The sequence below is a fragment of the Malania oleifera genome, chromosome 9 (assembly GCF_029873635.1).
Source record: "Malania oleifera isolate guangnan ecotype guangnan chromosome 9, ASM2987363v1, whole genome shotgun sequence".
Classification (NCBI taxonomy): domain Eukaryota; kingdom Viridiplantae; phylum Streptophyta; class Magnoliopsida; order Santalales; family Ximeniaceae; genus Malania; species Malania oleifera.
Window position 1 is genome coordinate 84,904,528 of NC_080425.1, and position 20,478 is coordinate 84,925,005.

At 34.8% G+C, this 20,478-nt stretch overlaps 1 protein-coding gene across 1 annotated transcript in view; it reads left to right on the forward strand.

Moving 5' to 3' along the window:
• Nucleotides 1-4,737, forward strand: part of LOC131164420 (myosin-17-like) — a 49,839-nt gene extending 45,102 nt beyond the window's left edge. The window contains exons 26-39 of the mRNA XM_058121596.1: nt 13-130; nt 219-269; nt 364-444; nt 597-767; nt 987-1,142; nt 1,248-1,454; nt 2,499-2,636; nt 2,796-2,866; nt 2,966-3,065; nt 3,153-3,209; nt 3,351-3,407; nt 3,491-3,571; nt 3,896-3,978; nt 4,100-4,737. Coding sequence (XP_057977579.1) covers nt 13-130; nt 219-269; nt 364-444; nt 597-767; nt 987-1,142; nt 1,248-1,454; nt 2,499-2,636; nt 2,796-2,866; nt 2,966-3,065; nt 3,153-3,209; nt 3,351-3,407; nt 3,491-3,571; nt 3,896-3,978; nt 4,100-4,223 — 1,495 coding nt within the window. The 3' untranslated portion in view covers nt 4,224-4,737. The remainder of the gene's footprint in view (nt 1-12; nt 131-218; nt 270-363; nt 445-596; nt 768-986; nt 1,143-1,247; nt 1,455-2,498; nt 2,637-2,795; nt 2,867-2,965; nt 3,066-3,152; nt 3,210-3,350; nt 3,408-3,490; nt 3,572-3,895; nt 3,979-4,099) is intronic.
• The last annotated feature ends 15,741 nt before the right edge of the window (nt 4,738-20,478 follow it).

The following is a 20,478-nucleotide window of genomic DNA, read 5'->3' on the forward strand; positions in this document are numbered from 1 at the left end:
CTTACCCATCAGGCTCGAAGAGAAACTTTCTAACTTAGAATCAGAGAATCAAGTACTTCGTCAACAAGCACTGACTATATCACCGACTGGTAAAGCTTTATCTGCACGATCTAAGTCAACAATCATTCAGGTACCAACGACAGAATAAATTTTTCATTTCCCCTTCACATATATGCTGCTAAAACAAATGTTTTAAGTTGTTCCTCTGTAAATTGCAGAGGACTCCAGAGAATGGGAATGTTTTAAATGGTGAAGCAAGGAAAGCATCGGTATGCCTATTTTGTTACTGAGTATAAATGATTTGTTGAAATCGGAGAAACAATGACATCATGTGTTTGTGTTCCTGCTCATGTTAAATCTCAGGATTCAGTCCTTGCTGTATCTTACCCAAGAGAACCTGAAAGTGAAGAAAAGCCACAGAAATCTCTTAATGAGAAACAGCAGGTAATTAGTTACTAGAAAAATATCTAGCAAAAGGTTGCCATTATGTTAAAGCTAGACATTCATTTGTTGACATTACATATTGTAGTTGCTTCCCAGATGTTTATCTTCTTTCATCTCTACATTATTAGAGCGACTTTCTTCTGTGGTGCCAGGAGAATCAAGATCTGCTAATAAAATGTATTTCACAAGATCTAGGCTTCTCTGGAGGCAGGCCCATTGCTGCTTGTCTGATATACAAATGTCTTCTCCATTGGAGGTCATTTGAGGTTGAAAGAACCAGTGTTTTTGATCGTATTATTCAAACAATAGGTGCTGCAATAGAGGTAAAACCAAACCTTTATGGCTCTGTTTTAGAATTTGAGTGGTTGTTTTATATTCTATATTTGTTATATTTTTGAAAATAAAGTCATGAATCTTTGGTTCCTCACACCAAGTCATGAAACTTGTGATGGTACTGAATATTTTTTACCTGAATAATGAGTGCAACAATTATAGATTGTATGAAATATACTAACATTTGTTTGAATCTCACCTTACTAAAGGTCCAGGATAACAATGACACATTGTGCTATTGGTTATGTAACTCATCCACTCTTCTATTGCTCCTTCAACGCACACTTAAAGCAAGTGGCGCAGCTAGCTTGACTCCGCAACGGCGAAGAACATCATCAGCCTCTCTGTTTGGGAGGATGTCTCAAGTAAATTGCAAGCATTTATTTGTTGTATTTTTATTTGAACATGATTTTCATCCAAAGGATTGAGATAGTTCTTTATTCCTGTCCTCATTTGCTTGCTTAATTTAGGGGCTCCGATCATCTCCACAAAGCCCAGGTTTTTCACTTCTTAGTGGTCGAGTGCTTACTGGACTGGATGACTTGCGACAAGTAGAAGCCAAATATCCAGCTTTGTTATTTAAACAGCAACTTACAGCGTTCCTTGAGAAGATATATGGAATGATAAGAGACAATTTAAAAAAGGAAATCTCCCCATTGCTTGGAATGTGTATTCAGGTAATTGCCATGGTATTTTGTCTTGTATAATTTTATTAGTGATCAAAATCTCCAAGTAGCTCCAAGCCTATGATAAATAATGGACGAGAGGCAGTTTATGGGGTGGGATGACTTATGGGCACAAACCTCCACTCTTGGGCATTCATGGGATAATAGAATGTCATCGCAAAAAATTGTTTGTGAAAATAAGTCTTTTTCAGGATGCAAGTTGCATTAGCAAATTTTCTTATAAAAATGCAGGTTGTGTGAGCAACTTTTTTGAGTAAAAAAACTGTTTGCTATCTGGCAAGAAATTTATGTGACTACAACTGAGGCTTGATGCTCTCCTTTTGCTTTCATAAGCATAATGTTTGGTTTTATAAGACAGGAAGGAAAACTAAAAAAATAAAAATAATTACATGATAGGTTCTTATGTGTTCTATAAAAATAAACAAATAAATAATGTACAATATTGTTTCAAGCACCTGAAAAATGTCTTGACAAAATATTATTGTTTCAAGCACCTGAAAAATGTCTTAACAAAATATTTTTCATTCATTCTCACTTAGAAATGATATCCAATATAATTCCTAGGTTGCTGAAGTCGACCTGAAATTGAAAGTAATATTACCACATTTGCTTGATATTTCTTATTCTTCTTTGCACTGTTCTATGTTCCAGTAACTGTTGGAGATTGGTCATTGATTAGTTTTTTTTCATATGTAAACGATGTGGTTTGTCGAACACCACTACCAATTATTAACTCTCACATCCCTAGATCTGTACTCAAGAGGAGTTCACACCTATTCTCCATGAAATGTAAACTTGTCTTCTACAAATTTATCTGAGGTTACACTGGCAAGAACTAAACAGCATCCAAGGATGTAGAATTCTGTATTGTTGGCTGACCAACATTTGGCCTAGCTGACAGTTTGAAACTGTGTCTGATAAATTAATCAATGTTTGCTTCTATGGTTGGTTTTTTGTGTCTTTATGATATTAAATTGTAATTATATATATTCAGTTTTGTTTTCTTATTTCTTTTTGCCTTCCATTATAACACAGGCACCAAGGACATCCCGGGTTAGTTTGGTAAAGGGACGCTCTCATGCAAATGCTGTTGCCCAACAAGCTTTGATTGCTCATTGGCAGAGCATCGTGAAAAGCCTAAGTAGTTATTTAAAGACAATGAGAGCCAACTATGTGAGTAAAGCAGTTCCTGATACTATTTTAAAGTCTATTTTCTTCTTTGATCATTTATACTTTTATTTATTTATTTATTGGCAAATGAAAATTCCATATGCAATGAAAATATATATTTTTGTTCTCAGAATAGCATATTTTCCATTTGTTGCTCTGCAGGTCCCACCATTCCTTGTGCGGAAGGTCTTCACTCAGATATTTTCATTCGTCAATGTTCAGCTGTTCAACAGGTAATAACTAGCAAGTGATTGGACAGTTTTAACCACCTTTAATGTAAAATATTTTAAACCATAGCGATTGTCATCTGTAAATCCATTTGATTTTTACAGCCTTCTTTTGCGGCGTGAATGTTGCTCATTCAGCAATGGAGAGTATGTGAAAGCTGGGTTGGCAGAGTTAGAACAGTGGTGTCATGAAGCTACTGAGGAGGTAGTATCAGTCTCCAGTTTCCCCAGTATTTTTTTCACTCCTTGCCATCCTCTTGAATACTAATCTGGCCATCTGCTTCACATTCAGTATGCAGGCTCAGCTTGGGATGAGCTGAAACATATCAGACAAGCAGTTGGATTCCTGGTTTGATTACTTTCTCTAGTCTTTCACTCCTATTAGTATAATTTTTGTTGCATATTTTGTTGTCTAGCCTCCTGGATTCTGATAGTTCAATTTTTTCTTTTTTCCCCTTCTTCCTTATACTTTTTTGTTCTGCCAAATCAGGTCATACATCAAAAGCCTAAGAAGACTTTGAGAGAAATTACAAATGATCTTTGCCCTGTGAGTAACCTCAGCTGTTGAATCTCTCTCTGTCTCTCTCTGTCTCTTTCTCTCTCTCTTTTTAAATTTGTTTCTTCTTGCAGGTGCTCAGCATACAACAATTGTACAGGATTAGTACGATGTACTGGGATGACAAATATGGTACACACAGTGTCTCTTCTGATGTGAGTCCTATTTCAATCTCTGTGTTTTTTTAAGAGCCTATAAGAAAAATTTTCAAAACCATATTTTGAGTGTTTGCCTAGAACTGCTCTATAAAATTAATTCAATTACATTTTTGAATGTTTCTTTATCTGATTCGTATGGGAGTTACGTGAATGGTTAAAATATTGAACCGACTAGGATCCATCTGTGTTACCTAAGTCCCACTGGTTGTGGTCTCGGATTTTGTTTTTATTGAGTCCATCATAGTCCGCCACCCACCTTTTTATGAACTTATTATTCATTTTATCTTTCAATTCTTTTTCATTTTCTTGTCTAATGTCCAGGTTATTTCAAGTATGAGAGTTATGATGACTGAGGACTCAAATAATGCTGTCAGCAGTTCGTTCTTACTTGATGATGATTCAAGGTAATAATTTGTTTTTCGTGTACTTCTACATGCATGCTTGATGTATAACTTGAAGCATAACATCCTATTGTATTTTTCTGGCTATGACTACAGTTTTTTCCCTATTTCTTTGACAATGCAGTATCCCGTTCACAGTTGATGACATTTCAAAGTCAATGCAACAAATAGAAATTGCTGATATTGATCCACCGCCTCCTATTCGTGAAAACTCAGGCTTTACATTTTTACTACAACGAGCAGAATGAGTTTGAATTGGATATAGTTTTCTTTCAACCCTCTTTTCCCTTCCATGGTGCATGGCTCTCCCTCCGAGAGGTACATGCTGCAAAGTCTGTGCATATGTTCACATGCTTCATCAGCTCAATGTGTATTTTTATTATTTCATTTCCCCAGGCTAGTATTTTGTGTGTGTCTGGGCATATTCTTTTCATTTATTTTTCCTCTTTTTGGTTTTTTTCCTTCTTGATCGGTGTGGGTATTTCATTTAGAGGTTTAGCACTTTTAGTATCACAGAAGCAACAATAGAAACATGCTGTGGGTTCTAGCATGTCAATTGAGCATGGGCTTCATTTTGTAGTTTGTCGGTCCTTTGAAGCTTTGTAGCTACTTTTTTTGTTCATTCCCGTAGCGCTTTGATTGTAATTTACAACGGACAATGGTAGCCCGCATTTTTTTAGGCCATTTCTGTTGTATATCACAGCTGGTTGTGTAAATGTAAATTTTTATTATTCTTTCAAAATGAATGGGTTTGATGACTGATATTCTCCTCTGCGACCCTGGAGACTTTTTGTACCCAAAGTTTTAACTTGATTCTCTCTCTCTCTCTCTCTCTCTCTCTCTCTCTCTCTCTCTCTCTCTCTCTCTCGGATGCAGTGGGAGTGTTGTTAATCCCCCGCAGTACATGACCTGCTAGTGTTTCAAAGCTTTGAAGCAAAGCCATCAGTTATTGCCCTGTGTTGGCATTTATTTTATATATCAAAACACTTTGCATCCATTATATTGTGAATTGAAGCTCTTGGTATAAATTCCAAACTCTAATGATGCTTGTTTCATTATTTTTGCTGCATTAATGGTGCAGTTGTTTGGATGGATGGAAAACTAGAATGTTCAATGTTTGGACCAAACAATATATCTTTTACTTGCTTGCTTTGTGTGCAGCACTTAGATCAAGTTGAATTGATTAGTTTTCAATCGCTGCTCCAGTATGTAAACTTCCTATGTAATCAGCTTTTTTGGCATTTGCATTCGGTCTCAAACTTGTTAGGACTCACTACCATGAATTCGATATGTAATTTCGTGTTTGTGGTTTGATTGGGATATTGAGAATGATGATTACTATGTGTTCTCAGCAACATCCAAATACAAAACAAAAAGGCAAAAAACAAAAAAAGAACAACAACGTAGCTTTCCTTCGTCTATTGTTGGTCCTAAAACTTAGAAATTCAGGTGTGACAAAATATTAGACGGCAGTTAAAATCAAAGCATGTCGGAAGGTAATGTCCCAATATTTGATATAATGCTTCAAGAATCATCTTCTATGGAAAATGGTACTATTATTGACATTATTATTTAAGCGTTAGATTTAGCTGGTGCTGTTCATCAATTAATACTTACATTGATAGCCCTCGCTTATAGCAGAGGAATATCGTGGTTACAAGTAGAGCATATGAGATTTACAAATAAATTATAAAAATCATCCCAAGTATCAAAATTAATAATAAAAAAAACCAATATCATTGTCCGACTAATATGGAATCAAAACCAAACAAAAAAAAAAATATAAATAAATTATCTGTAAAATAATGTCAATTACCTGCAAACGTAAATTAGATTCATGTTGGCACTTGCCCTAAGCATGCATAAAGAAGAGCAAACAAATAATGTAATGTACTATGTACTAAATTTTTTTTCCCCGGTATAATCCCTCCAAAATCATTTTTGTCTCATTTTGCATAATTTCTTTGAAATAAAAATTGGGCGTGCCCATTTATAATATCTCTAAGTTAATTTTGCTTAAAAATTATTTAAATCTCTCTTGTACGTTAAAATTTGTTCAAATGTATTTGTATTTTTAGTTTGTAAATTATGCAACTCAATTATGATTTTGAATGTGAAAAAAAATGTTGTGATATTCTCACATGAAAATACTAACCCTTTATAGGAAATATAATTGACCAATAATCTTTAAATTCTAGAGATATTCAATTGGTGGACATCAAGTTAGTTTCTTTTAGTTCAAAATTGGCAAAATTATGGAATAGCTTCTTAAGACCCTAGAGCATAAATTTTCCTTTAAAATAATTTTTGTGTAGGTTATTTTTCAAAAGTAATATTAAAAAAGCTAGTACAAAAATAATTCGTTGTGATTTGGTAGTCTCAATTATCACATATATAGATTCATTAAAAGAGAAATATATTAGAGAAATTAGCATGTTCACTTAAGATTCAAGAAAAAAAATCCGTCGACCCATTTATTAATGAATTAAAAATTATGGAACATTTTTCAGATTTCTTTCCACGAAATACTCTCCTATAATGTGTATAAAGAATAGATATATTTAAATAATTTGTCTTAGTTGATTTTTTATTTTTTAATTAGAAAACTTACTTAGAGGCTTAGATGCCTTGGAGTAGTTTTATCAGTCATTATAAATTTTGAATTCAATATTTAGAAGATTCTTGGATAAAAATATGTTCAAATACATAGGAATATAATTTTTGAAATACTCAATAAAATTTAATTTTTTAAATAATTTTAAAGTAAAGGTACTAATAGCCCATATATTATTGTATTTTAAAATAAAAATTTTAAAAATATATAGATTAGACATAATATGCCTGATTATTGGTATCAACAAAGAAATTGAAATGTCTAGTTCTCTTTTATTTTGTAATAATCATATTATTCGAATACTCACTTTGGTAACTACCAATTCAATCAAAAACATAATGGCCGTATATTAGGATGCATTTGTACATTAAAACAACACTTTTAGATTCATAAAATAAGCTTTGATCTTACAGCTTATAGTACCGCTTGTTAGAGAAACTTCCATAAGAAGGATTTTTAGTTAATTTTATGAATTATAATAAAGTAAGGATATAGAAAATAATTGAGGATATACCTTATGTCATTAAAAAACAAAACAATTGAAATTGGATGCAAGTATCTCTTCTTTTCTTTTATCCTTTTTGATCGATTCTAAATAATGTGTAAATTACTTAATCTTCTCTCTCTTTACTTACTCTTATGTTTGGTTTAGTAATGAAAATTCTATCAAACTTTATTAAATGGTGAGAGGGACTAGGAGCTTTTTATACCGGCTATAAGTGACTCAATACTTCAAACATTTATAAATGTATACATGATCATCTCCTTACTCCAACTAAGGTGAATATACCTTTCATGTTATATGATGAAATCCGCCATCTTAGTCAATGTATCTCCACTATTTCAATATATTTCGAGATATTTTTCACTAACCATTAATGATTATGATAATAGTCATGCACCTATATCCAGGAATTAAAGCATACTTAATGTTTGATTAGTTATTAATATACATGCACGTAGCCACTCATGTCATCATAAAGATCACAAGGAAATTCCAACAAATGATCCACTAAACAATTCTACCAAATTTGTTGAATGCAACTTGCAAATGGAAAGAAAAGTAAAACAAAAAGGGAAGCATCTAAAGCAATCCTTTTGATAAGTGAAAATGTTGTTGCCATTTCTCCTCGCGAACCAATTACTTGTAGTTTGTTGAGAAGATGCTAGGTTTTGTCTTCTCCCCAAGTGAGTGATGGATCGTAAAAATATTGGTATCTACTAGTAAAAAAATAATATCCACATGTAGAAAGACTTGTAAGGTGTGATTCCTCCATGTAGAATTTAGAATCCATCAATCACAAGATATAATTTTAGTACTTGGACTCACAAATAAGAGCTACTATAGGTCCAATAATTAGAGTCATGTATCGCTTACAGTAATTGTCCCTTCTAAGAATTTCTCATGCGAGTGACAACTTTAAGACATAATTAATGAAGGATCTGTAAAATGTGAAATAAGACTAATGAGATGCAAAAATAATGGTGATCTCTAATGCTGGTTTGAGTTTCTCATGGTGAGAAAGGTAAATAAAAGTGGTTTATGGAGGGAAATGGAGAGAGTGACATTAATCTATGGTAAGGGAGAAGTTGTTGTTACTGTCGTATTGAGTATATGCTACAAAACATGAAGTAACACATCTTTTGTCCCTTTTCTTTTGCTAATCTAAATGTTCAAGAACCATTGTGGTTGAAGGATGTAAATTTTTACTAACAAAATTAAAATATTTCCTGCCTCAACATCCCTAAGGTTCGTCTTCCAAAGGGGGTCAAATCTTTGAATCGCCTCTACTAATTAGCAACCTCAATATATATTATTTATAATTTTATTGTTTTAATCATATTTTTATAATATTACTTGATCTAAAGATGAAAGTTAAAAAACATATTGATTTTCATCGACAAGTCACTACCTTTGGATGTAATTATGTAAGTTGTATTAGATATTGATTGAAATATATGATAGTATACGATAGAATTATGATATTTCTTTATGTAAAGTGTATTTGACCATATAGTAATTGAGAACTTACAAATTGATACAGGACAGTGATACTCTAAGCTATTATATTTTAAAAATATTCCTTTCTACGTTATTTAACATTATCCATAATTAAAAGCTAATTTTGTAGTTTGAGTTTTATATCAATTAATTTTTATTTTGATTTTTTCCTAATCCATAGAGTCATAGTTGTACTAATACTAAGGGTTGTACAACTAAAAAAAACAAAACAAAGAACCTTTGATATTTTTATAAGCATGAATACTTTATTTATAAAATTTAAAACAATCATTTTCTTGGGTTGCAATTTTGTGATATAAATCCTCAGTTAAAAGGGAAAAAAAGAGCTTTTATTATAGGAAACATTTAGAAATAATTTCAAAGAAAGAACATACACTCTCTTATAAACCTAAGTTAATGCTAAATGGTTTTAAAATAAGCTCAAATTTGATTATTCTATTTACATTAATCATATTTTTGTATAATTTTACAACTTATCTACATGTTAATTATTAAAGTAAATTCAACAAATCCAATACATGTCCTTATTTATACATGAATAATCATTATTTTGTATTGAATGATGCGACTCAATTTCATGTAAAAATACATGTATATATAATTGTTGTATAAATTGAATGCACAACGGAATTTGCAATCACAAAGCGCAGCACTCAACGGTAAAATATACAGAAATGACAATCACACTAATTGTAAATGAAAGCAATAGAAATAACACAAGAGACATAAGGAATTACGTGGTTCGACAATGCCTACATCCATGAAAGTAAACGACAATAATTCATTATCTTCTTGTCCAAAGGACATAAACAATATGACAATAATTCACTATCTTCTTGTCCAAAGGACATGAACAATACGTCAACCCTCTACCAAATACATCACAAATGATATATAAATAGAGTTCCTAGAGGTTTTTCCTCCAAACCCCAACCAACTTAACGTCCCCTTTTCAAAATTTGAAAATTTGCGTTGGGTTCTCAAACCAAACTGTTGACAGCTTCATATAGATAGCAAAACTTTGAAATTTTGGGCCAAACCGTTGAAGTTTCCGTCAACTGATTGGCCAAACCATCGACAGTTTCCCCTGCTCCACCCCAACATCTTGATTTTCTACCATATTTTCTCCTTTGTGCATGCTTTTCACTTAGTATGTGAGTCACATATCACAACAATCTCCACCTTGATGAACATACACCCTTTAGGAAAAACAGAAAATATAAAACTGTTGCTCCACCTTAACCTTGGGGCATTAGATTGGGATCGTCTTCCTTCTAGCCATTGGAGACAAACCCCAAGTCCAAGCAAGGCTTGAACTTGCCTGTGGCAGCCTCAGCTTCTGCCAACAACCCTAATTCAATTGTAGATGTAACAACCTGAGACTGTGACCTAGGCTTCCAATAAGGTCTTCCCACAATAGTAAACACAAACCTTGCTGTAAACCTTCTATTATTAAAGCCCCTAGATAGTCTTCAACAAATCTTATAACTGACGGACCACTCTGTTGTCTATCGAAATACTCTATTGCACTAGCATAGGGAACCATTAATTTGACATATCCTGAACATCACCGTCCATCCTTGGGTATCGAGAAATAGACATTTTACATTGATTCTCCACAAGAGCCCCCCCCCCCCCCGAGATGGCAAAAAAAGTCTCCCTACGGTTCTGTCCACAAATCCACCCTAAGATAACATCAATCTCCCTGCAACTCTGTCCACAAAGCTACCCTGAGATAACACTAATCTCTCTGCAGTTTTGTCCAAGCGGATCTTCAAACCAAGACCCTTCTTGGTTGTACCCAAAACCTTCATGTCAAAACCTTTCAAAAGAGTTCTCAACAAATTAGCCTCAATCAAAGCCTTCCTAGCCAATAATATGTCATTCACAAATAACAGATACATCACTCCCTTGCATCCTATCATCCTCTTCCCCACTAGAAGTTCCACCAACTCCCATATCTTGTACATATACAATGACTTCATCTCCTCCACCATAGCACTTATCCATCCATTTTTACCTTTGATGTGCACCACATCTTGAAAAATAGGAGGAACCTTGCTGCTGGTAGTAATGAATGTATAAAACACAAGAATGTCAAATTTATACCTAAGTGGTGGTCTAATAGTACACCTAAGCCCACCGTGATTCTGCTGGTATCCCGAGCTGAAACTCCTTGCAATGTGGATAATGTCATCTCTACCTTGAGTCTGTAGGTCAACCTACATCACATGCCCATTTTTGCTACAATTTATACTGTGATACTGTTGACCCGATATAGAACTCCCTCCATTTCTGCCTTGAGTATCTAGCTCCACCTAAACAACATGTTCATTGCTGCTGCTACAGTTTTCTGACATTTGTTTCTCTTCCTTTACCTAAGTACGTTGCTCCATGGTTTTCTCTCCAAAAATCATGTCTCCACTTATGACCACCTTGTTTGCCATTGGATCACCCAACTTGAACCCACCTTTTTTATACCCCAGAAAGATGTACTTTCCAAACATAAAACCAAGCCTAGATCACACCTCATAAGAAACGTACACTTATGGACATCCATTCAAATCGGAGTAGTCTACCGTATCACCTGTCCATACCTCCTCTACCACTTTTCCCTCTAATGATGCCCTTAGCGATCGGTTAACTAAGAAACATGCCATATTCACGGTCTCAGCCCAAAAGTTCTTTGTTAGCCTTGCATTCAGCTTGAGACATCGAGTTCTCTCAGCCAGAGTTCGGTTCATCCTTTTTGCCACACCATTTTATTGTGGTGCCCAGCTAGTTGTGAAATGTCTCCTTATGCCATGTTGTTCGCAAAACTCCATGAACCTCGAATTTGCTCGGTTCCATTATTTGACCCGAGGCATTTAATTCTCCTCTCGATGTGGTTTTCTACCTTAGCTTTCCACAATTTAAACCTGACAAACGTCTCTGACTTGTGCCGCATGAAGTACACCTAGACCTTCATGAGTAATCATCAATAAAAGTCATGAAGTACATATGTCCACCCAGTGATGCTACTCTCACCGCCTCCCAAAAATTTGAATGAATGCAGTCAAGAATACCTTCCGCCTTGTGAGTGGTTGTTTTGAACTGCACCCCATTATGTTTCCTAAGAACACAATATTTGCATAAATTTAGCCTACATGTTTTAATATCCTTCAAAAGATTCCTCTTATGAAGTTCCTTCATCCCAATGTCACCCATGTGCCACAAAACAGTATTATCTAACTCAGAGTCTACGACTGCAACTCCACCTACAATTGTAGTACCTAGTAGTGCATATATATTTCCTGCTAACTTCTGCCCCTTCATCACCATTACAATGCCTTTTGTTGGCCTTATAAAGCTTAACATCTTATTTTGATGCTAACAAACAAGTAGAACTTAACATATTTGGCTAAGTGATGTTATTTCAGGATTTAATGATGAATGCAAGGTAGAGTGTTCAGAAGAATTCATGAAAGCTTGTACTTCAAAGAAGGATGATTATATGAAGCTTAAAGCATGAATTCAAAAATGGATTCAAAGATAAAGTTTGAAGATCATAAGAGCATTAGGATTAAAGAAAACTTGATGAAAGCTCAAAGAAAGATGAAGCAAGCATAAAGACCTTAAGGAATTCAAGAATTGAAAATTTGAAAGAGTTTATAGGAAATTTCATGTAAGTACTTCAAAGAATTTCAATATGGATGCATGAAGCTCTTAGGTAAATTTATTGGACCTAGATACCTTTCAACATACTTGGAAAAAAATTTTATAAGGGCAAAAATTGTTTCAAAAAGGTTAGAATCTTTTTTGGAATGAAAAGCACAAAAAAGAGGATTTTCCAAATGCTGTCAATTTTTCTACATTCGCATTGAGGTGCATTTTTCTTTATCCAAAACTCTTTATTTTGAAAATTGTTCAACATCAAAGTTGTAGTATTCTCTCTTAAATTTCATTTGAAACCAAGATCATCAAATTTGGAGTTACACAAAAAAGTTATGACCAAAATACTGAAAGATACTCGAAGCTAACAGCAGCATTGTGTTCCGCCAGTTGACTGCCTGAACCATGATAGGCGTCTGGGTGGTCAAGCCAGGCGACTGGTTGTGTCCTGGTAGGCGACTGCCACCCTAATGCCCCTTTATAAATACCATGGCAGGCGACTGCCATGAACAGAATTTTAAAAAAACCTCAATTGAAACATTTTTTAAATGGTTTGCTTGGGGCTCAAATTTTGTGAAAACTTAGGGAATCCTCCAAGTCACTCGGGGACCAAGTTACATACTTTTTAAAGTCTATAAATAAGCCTCAAAGATCATTGAATCAATATACCAAGAATTCAAATTCAGCAAAAATTCAAAATCTCTCTCAATTGCTCTCAAATTCTCAAGGCTCTCTCTTGCTCTCAACTTGCACGAATTCAACTAAGTCTTTGCTGATCTTCTTCCATCGAAATTGTGCTACAAATTCTAAATCTTTCAATCATTGAAAGAATTAATCGGTGATATACTTCATTGAGCTTCAAGTTAATTTTGATATTGTTATTTACTTTGAAGTATATTAATTTCTAAATTGTTGTACTAATCAGCTCTTTGTGTGAGCAAGTTTTTGTATACATCTATTTGATTTATTTCTTGTAGATTGACGATTCCAAGGATTGTTTGGATCATTGGCTAAGCAAGGGGATACTTCTTAGAGAGGTGGGCTCTAGCCTAGTCAAGGAGTGACCGAACAAGGGGACATCGTTTGGAGAAGGCGGGCTCTAGCCTTAACCACGGAGTGTTGTAAAGGTATTGTCCCGCCCGTCAAAGGAACATGTTTAGTGAATCCTTTGGTCGTTTGCCAAAGGTGAGGACGTAGGCTGGATATAAACCGAACCTCGTAAAAATCTTTGTCTCACTCTTTGTTTCCCTAGTCTTTATTTTCAGTACATATTTAAATTGCGTGGATGGTTTAAATTGAAAATCATATATACTACATATATTTGGGAAATCAAGGTAACTTAAAGTTTAATTTTGATTTGGGTTGTGGAAACCGAAAGGGAGTACATTGGTTAAACCATATCTTACAGAAATCATACGGGAGTACGTTACTTGGTTAAACATTTCAAAGATAAATTAACTGAGAGTTTATTTGAATTCTGAATATTGGGAAGAGTGTGGATATTGTGTTGATTGAATGTTATATTACACATCTTATTGAAGAAGCAAATCCATCAATGCAGGACTTTATATCAGCAAATACAAATTTCATATATACAGGGCTTATATAAACAAACAAATCATATTAAGTTCTTATATTACCAAAGTGTTGTATGTGTTAATTTTGGTTTGGTTGTTTACTTTCAAATTGTGATTGATTGGTTTGGTTGAATGATTACTTGGATGGTTGAATGATTGTATGATTGAAGATTGAATTAAGAAATAAGTTTTTGCTGAAAGTGTGAAAAATCAATAACAAGTTAAGAATTCATTAAAAAGACTTAAAAGAAGTTAAGAATTATTAAAGGGAATTAAAAGAAAGTTTTAAAATCCAATTCACCCCCCCCCCTCTTGCGACTACACCTTGCTTTTCACCTTTACATACCTTCGTAACCTCATTTTCAGACTTGCAACTAAACCCATTACAATCCAAAGTGCCCAATGAAATTAAATTCTTCTGTAGATCCGGTATGTGTCTAACATCATATAATGTTCTCACAAAACCATCATACATTTTCATTCTGACATTTCTTATTCTAACTATTTTGCATGAAGCATCATTTCCCATTAGAAGAAATCCAAAATTAATTGACCTGTAGGTGTTGAACCATTCTTTATTTGGTGTCATGTGATTAGAACACGCCGAATCTAGGATGCAAGAATTCGTAAGGCGATCCGATGAAACAAAAAGCATATCACCATCACTGCTCTCTGAGTTTCTTTCTTCAACTACATTTGCTGATTTTGAAGAACCCTCTCGATTCTCTACATTCCCTTTCTTCCTTTTCAGAATGTAACAACCCGAACAATAATGATATTAAATAATAAAGAGGGGGGAAAATAGAAATAGTAACAAAAGGAGGCAGTCGACTTCTTCGATGAACACTTCGCGTTCGTCGACGACATTGCATTTTGGAGATGATAATTCCAAGAAATTTTCCAGGCCTCGTCGACGAACACAAGGGTTTCGTTGACGAGGGTTCTTCAGGCTCTCGTCGACGAGGTCCTATCTCGTCGACGAGAAGATACCGAGAAAGATTTTTGGAAGTCTGAAATTCGTCGATGAGGGTGCAGGTTCGTCGATGAACTTTCTATAGGACTCGTCGACGAGGTGACGTGGCTCGTCGATGAATTCCGCAATATAAATAGTGCTTAAACTCAGTTTTACGCAGAAATTTTAGCAAAGACTCTCTCTTCTCTCTCCTCTATGGCCCTTCCTCCTTCTCTCTTCGATTTCGGCCCAGTCGTTCACCGGATCGACGATCTGAGGCCACCACGACGCTCCTGGCGGAGTTCTCTTCAAGTCTATTGGGGCGGATCGTCGGTGGGATCGAGTCAAATTTCTTCCCAGAATCAGGGTAAGGCCTTTTAGTCAATATTTGGCCTTCTGGAAATTGTAGGAAATGATGCAGGCAAAGAAATATTGATATTCTGTTCTGGCGAATGTTGTTTTCAGGGTGTCGTATAGGAAGCCCTGCGGGGGTAGGACCGGTATACAATAAGGGATTTTTAATAGTCAGGTAAGGGAAATATGTTATGCTAGACAGTTTTAGAATGATATTCAATATGAAATGTATATTTTACCAGATTATTATTCACAATAGAAATTATACAATTTATCAAGTATATTTAATATGTTTTAAATTACTATGTGGCTTGAGAATATAGATATAGTACAGAAGTAGGTTTTACAGTATTTTCAGAGTATGTTATACAGAATATGCAGATAATGAATATGTTTTATAGCATTTTCAGAATACCATGATTATACAGATTTACAGTTTATTACAGAAATGCAATTGATATAGATACAGTTTGTTGTACCATGACATACAGTTTTACAGTTCATTTCAGAAATGTAGTTGATACAGATACAGTTTATCACAACGTCATGGTTTACACAGTTATTACAGAATTATGGAAAAAATAGATAGTTGCATATAGAAATGTATTATATAGTATCAGACCTTGTTGGACCATTACAGATTACAGAGCACGGTACCGTAACTACATATAATATATAGAGTGCAACCACCTATTCAGATAATACGTGGTATAAAGGTCGATCATATAGAGCCCACGAGTGGACAGGCTCCCCATCAGATATAGGTTGAGGAGGGCTGATCAGACCTATGGAGTATAGTGATTTATCCTGGTCGGCCAGCCAGGGTAGATCTCGCCTATGGGCCGCACAACCCTATCATGAGGGATTAAATCATGACACACAGTTTTCCACAGGGAAGTTTTCAGTTTTACTATGTTTACACAGATTTACAGAGATAGAAAATATATATATATATATATATATATTGGAAGTATTTTGAGTATAAACTTAAAGTACAGCTATGATAAGCAACCGGGAAAAGGTGATGGTTTATATTACTGGTATTGTTTTTACAGATTCTGTGATACATGATCATATAGTAATAGATTTTCACAGTATTGTAACTCAATTGCCACACACTAGCAATAACATATTTCGTCTTACTGAGCATTGGCTCATCCCATTACTTTAACATTTTTCAAGTGATCCAGGTAGGTGAGCAAACCAAGCTCGCAGATAGAGGGGCCTCAGTATTGCCCTGATAATAGAGTGAGTAGTTTTGGGAGTATTTTTGTATAGCCCTAACCCAGTTGTGGGTATTTTTTTGAGAAGCAGTCATATATGTATATTTTGGGAAACCTTTTAGCACTCTGGTATTGTATATAATTATATATGGTTATGTTCATTTGATTTTCGTTTCTCGCTGCTTAGGTTGATGGTTGAGTTTAATTCAGTTTGGTATCAGAGCATTATAAATGTTATAGTATATAGTATAAAAAAAACCAGTTAAATAGCAGGTCGTTACAACACTCCGATTTTATGTGCCCTTTTTTCCCGCACGTAAAACATCTAATGCCCTTCTTCTTCTTATACTGTGATCAAGACTTATTACCACTCGATCCGTTTCGAAACTTGCTTATCCCACGTTCCTAGTTACCTTTCACCACAAGCCCTTCACCTTGCCAAATTTCATCACAAGCTTTCTTCCTCTGATGAAAACCAAATAGAGTGCTTGTTACCTTTTCCAAATTCAGGGTTTCTTTGCCCCATGTTAGAGTCGTTACCATAATTTCATACGTGTGAGATGCAGGTAGGGAATTCAATAGCATTAACGCCTTGTCTTCTTCCTTGAACTTCTCATCAACTCGCATCAAATCACTGATTATTTGATTAAATACATTGATGTGCTAGTTCAAATTTGAACCTTCTGCTATCTTAAACCAATACAACTTCTACTTAAGATAGAATTTGTTTGTTAGAGATTTAGACATATACCGACTTTTAAGTTTCTGCCAAACAGCTACAGTAGATTCCTCATCCATGATGTGATACAGCACGTCATCGACCAGATAAAGTCTAATAGTCGCCACAACCTTTGCTTCCAATTCCTTCCAACTTGTTTCATTCATGCCTTCCGGTTGACCTCCGTATAATGCCTTCACCATACATTGTTTCACTAATAGATCCTTAACCCTTCTCTACCATAGTCCGAAGTTTTCCGTTCCATAGAACATAACAACATCAAGCTTTGTAGAAAAAATTTCAAAAGCCATTACAACAATGCTTAGATACTAATTTGTTGTGCAAATCAATGCGCAGCGGATACACACTATCTCACAATTCAACACTTAATAGTGAAATATACAGAAAATTCAAACATGTAGATTATAATGAAAGCAATAAAACAATGACACGAAGAATTATGTGGTTCAGCAATACCTACATCCACGGGAGCAAATGTTAGTGAATTTTTACTATCTTGTGTCCAAAGACACGTAGTTACATCATACAACATGTATATATAACTTTCCCGAAGGTTTTCCCAAACCTATCCAACTTCCCAATTCAAATTTTGAAAACCAACGCTTAGTAACTGAGCCAAACCGCAAATGGTTTCAAACATACCATCAACGGTATGAAGCTGAGACCAAACAGTCGATGTAACAACACCAAAAATAGTAGACTGTTTCTTTACACTTGGCAAAACCGTCAACGATTTTTTAGGGAAACCGTCACACACACACGCACGCACACACACACACACACACACACACACCACACACACACACACACATATATATATATATATGCTCTTTTTTTTCATTTTTTCTTCTTTTTCTTTTTCTTTTCTTTCTTCCCCACATTCTCTTTGCCTCTCTCTTTCTCTTAGCTCCCTCACTTTCTTTCAGCTCATCCTCATTGCCTCTCGCTGTCAGCCGCCATTGTAACGACCAAAAAAATAAATAAATAAACAAATAAAAAATTATTAATTAAAAAAATTATTATTATTTAATTAATTATTATTAAGAAAATTAATTAAATTAGGAAATTTGAGGATTTTGGGTATATATATATATATATATATATATATATGTATACTTTTTGTTTTTTTTTATCAAATGGTAAAAGTGTATATTGATCAAAGTACGTATGTATAAATACTCTGGGCATACCCAGGCCAGTCAAACAAGGATAAATTATATACATATATATGTATGTGTATATATATATATATATGTATATATGCATATAAAAGTATATATATATATATAAGTATATAAAAGTACAAGTAAGGATAAAGGAAAGGAAAAAGAAAAGAAAACTTAGTGCTTAAGGTTTTGAACAAAGCAGGAAAGGAAAGAATAATAAAAAAAAGAAGCTTCATGCGGCAGAACAAAGGAAGAAAGAAGAGAGAAAAAAAAAACTCTCTCAGCTCACGCTCTCCACTCCTCCTCTCTCTACGATTTCGTGGCGAATTTCTGCCCAATTAAAAATCTGAAAATACCACTAGACTCCATTCTCCGCCACCAACATATCTACTGAAGTGGATTTGTCATAGGAGCAATGTGGACATATCTCTTGGGGTAAGGCAAATTTTCATTCTTGCCTCAATTTTTCTTAAATTTTAAGTCAAATTGATGATCGAACACCACCACGAGAATTTAGAAACGATTCTCTACAAATCTAGCGTAGTGGATTTCTCGTGGGGTCGTTATGGAAATAGCCCCAAAACTAGGATAAATGAATTATTTAGAAATTAATTGGTATTTAATTATTGTAAAGTAGGAAATATTAAAATAATATTTTATTGGAGTTAATTTGATTGAATAAGGGTTCGGGTGAGCGCTGCGAGTATAATTTTGGGAGTCCTGCAGGCATGATTCAGGGAATCAGGTAAGGGGGAATAAAATTATATCAGTATTTTATTAAGGTGAACTGGTCATTTATGAGCATATAAAATTTATTATTTATCTATATGATTTTTTTAGAACCGTCTGTGTGCTAAAAAATGATGATTTTGTTTAAGGTTTATATTTGGGATAATTGCATATGATATTAAATTCGTGTGATATGGGAACAATTTTTCCTAATAAATTGAATATGAATTACTACGGTATTTGGGTTTGCATGTGGGGATGTTTGGAATGATTATGACATGATGAATGAATTGCTATGTTTGACTCATGTGTGGAAATGTATTCATCTGTTAGATTACTGTGTGGGAATGTGGACATGTTGGATATTTGTATGGTAACGCATTGATGTGTCTGTGTGAACTAACTGGTGTAGTTATTCGTATACATCTCAATATAACATTGGCATGAGGAGGTTGTTATATTGCCTAGATATAAATCATGATATGACACTAGCAGGTCAAGGAGCTCGTCATATGTCATTTATATGGGGTAGTACATTGGCAAGTCGAGGAGCTTGTTCTATTGATGTACTACGGGTAGGTCATGGGGATTGGATACCGGTGAATAGTGGTGCCTGTGGTGGGCCACGTGTCGTGGAAGCTAGAGTGGTGCCTGTGTGGGCCACATTATATCATGTGTAGATAATGGCGCCTATGTGGGCCATGTTATATATCATGTGTGGATAATGGCGCCTGTGTGGGCCATGTTATATATCCTGTGTGGATGGTGGCGCCTATGTGGACCATGTTATGTACCCTGTGTGGGTAACGGTGCCTGTGTGGGCCGCTTGTAGATAAGAAGTACGTAGGTGTCTATGTGGGCCACATACTGACATGTACGCAGTTGCTCTGTATGGGCCACGTACTAAGGACATTGGAAGATGAAGTATGAGATGCATGATTCCTGTGTGGATGTGTTGTGCGCATGTGAATTTAATTATAGCATAAAAATAATGGTATAGCATATTGTGAATGCATGTGTGTGCATGCGGCGAGGTAAACATACCACCGGGGGCTTGTTAAGAAAGGCGAGTGCTCTGCTAGGTAGTTTCTTGGTATCAGTGCAAAGGGATGCTACTTGTATGGGCGAGTAGACATCCCGATTCCCAGAAACCTTCGCCTTTAAAATAATAAAGATGTGTTTACTGGCGGCGAGATAATACTTCACCTGGGGGCTTACTGAGTAAGGTGAGTGCCCTAGTAGGTAGTTTTAGCACTAGAGCAGAGAGAAACTACTTGTATGAGCGGGTAATCTTCCCTATCCTCAGGGACTTTTGCTTACATAAAAATTATGTACTTGTGCATATTGGATGTGTGTATGATATTAGATGTCAATAATGTTATTAATGATATGTTTTCTAAGTTGTTATTGATATTATATGAGAAGCAGATTATTTTGATATGTAGATATTAAAACTTATTTGTCACACACTGTTA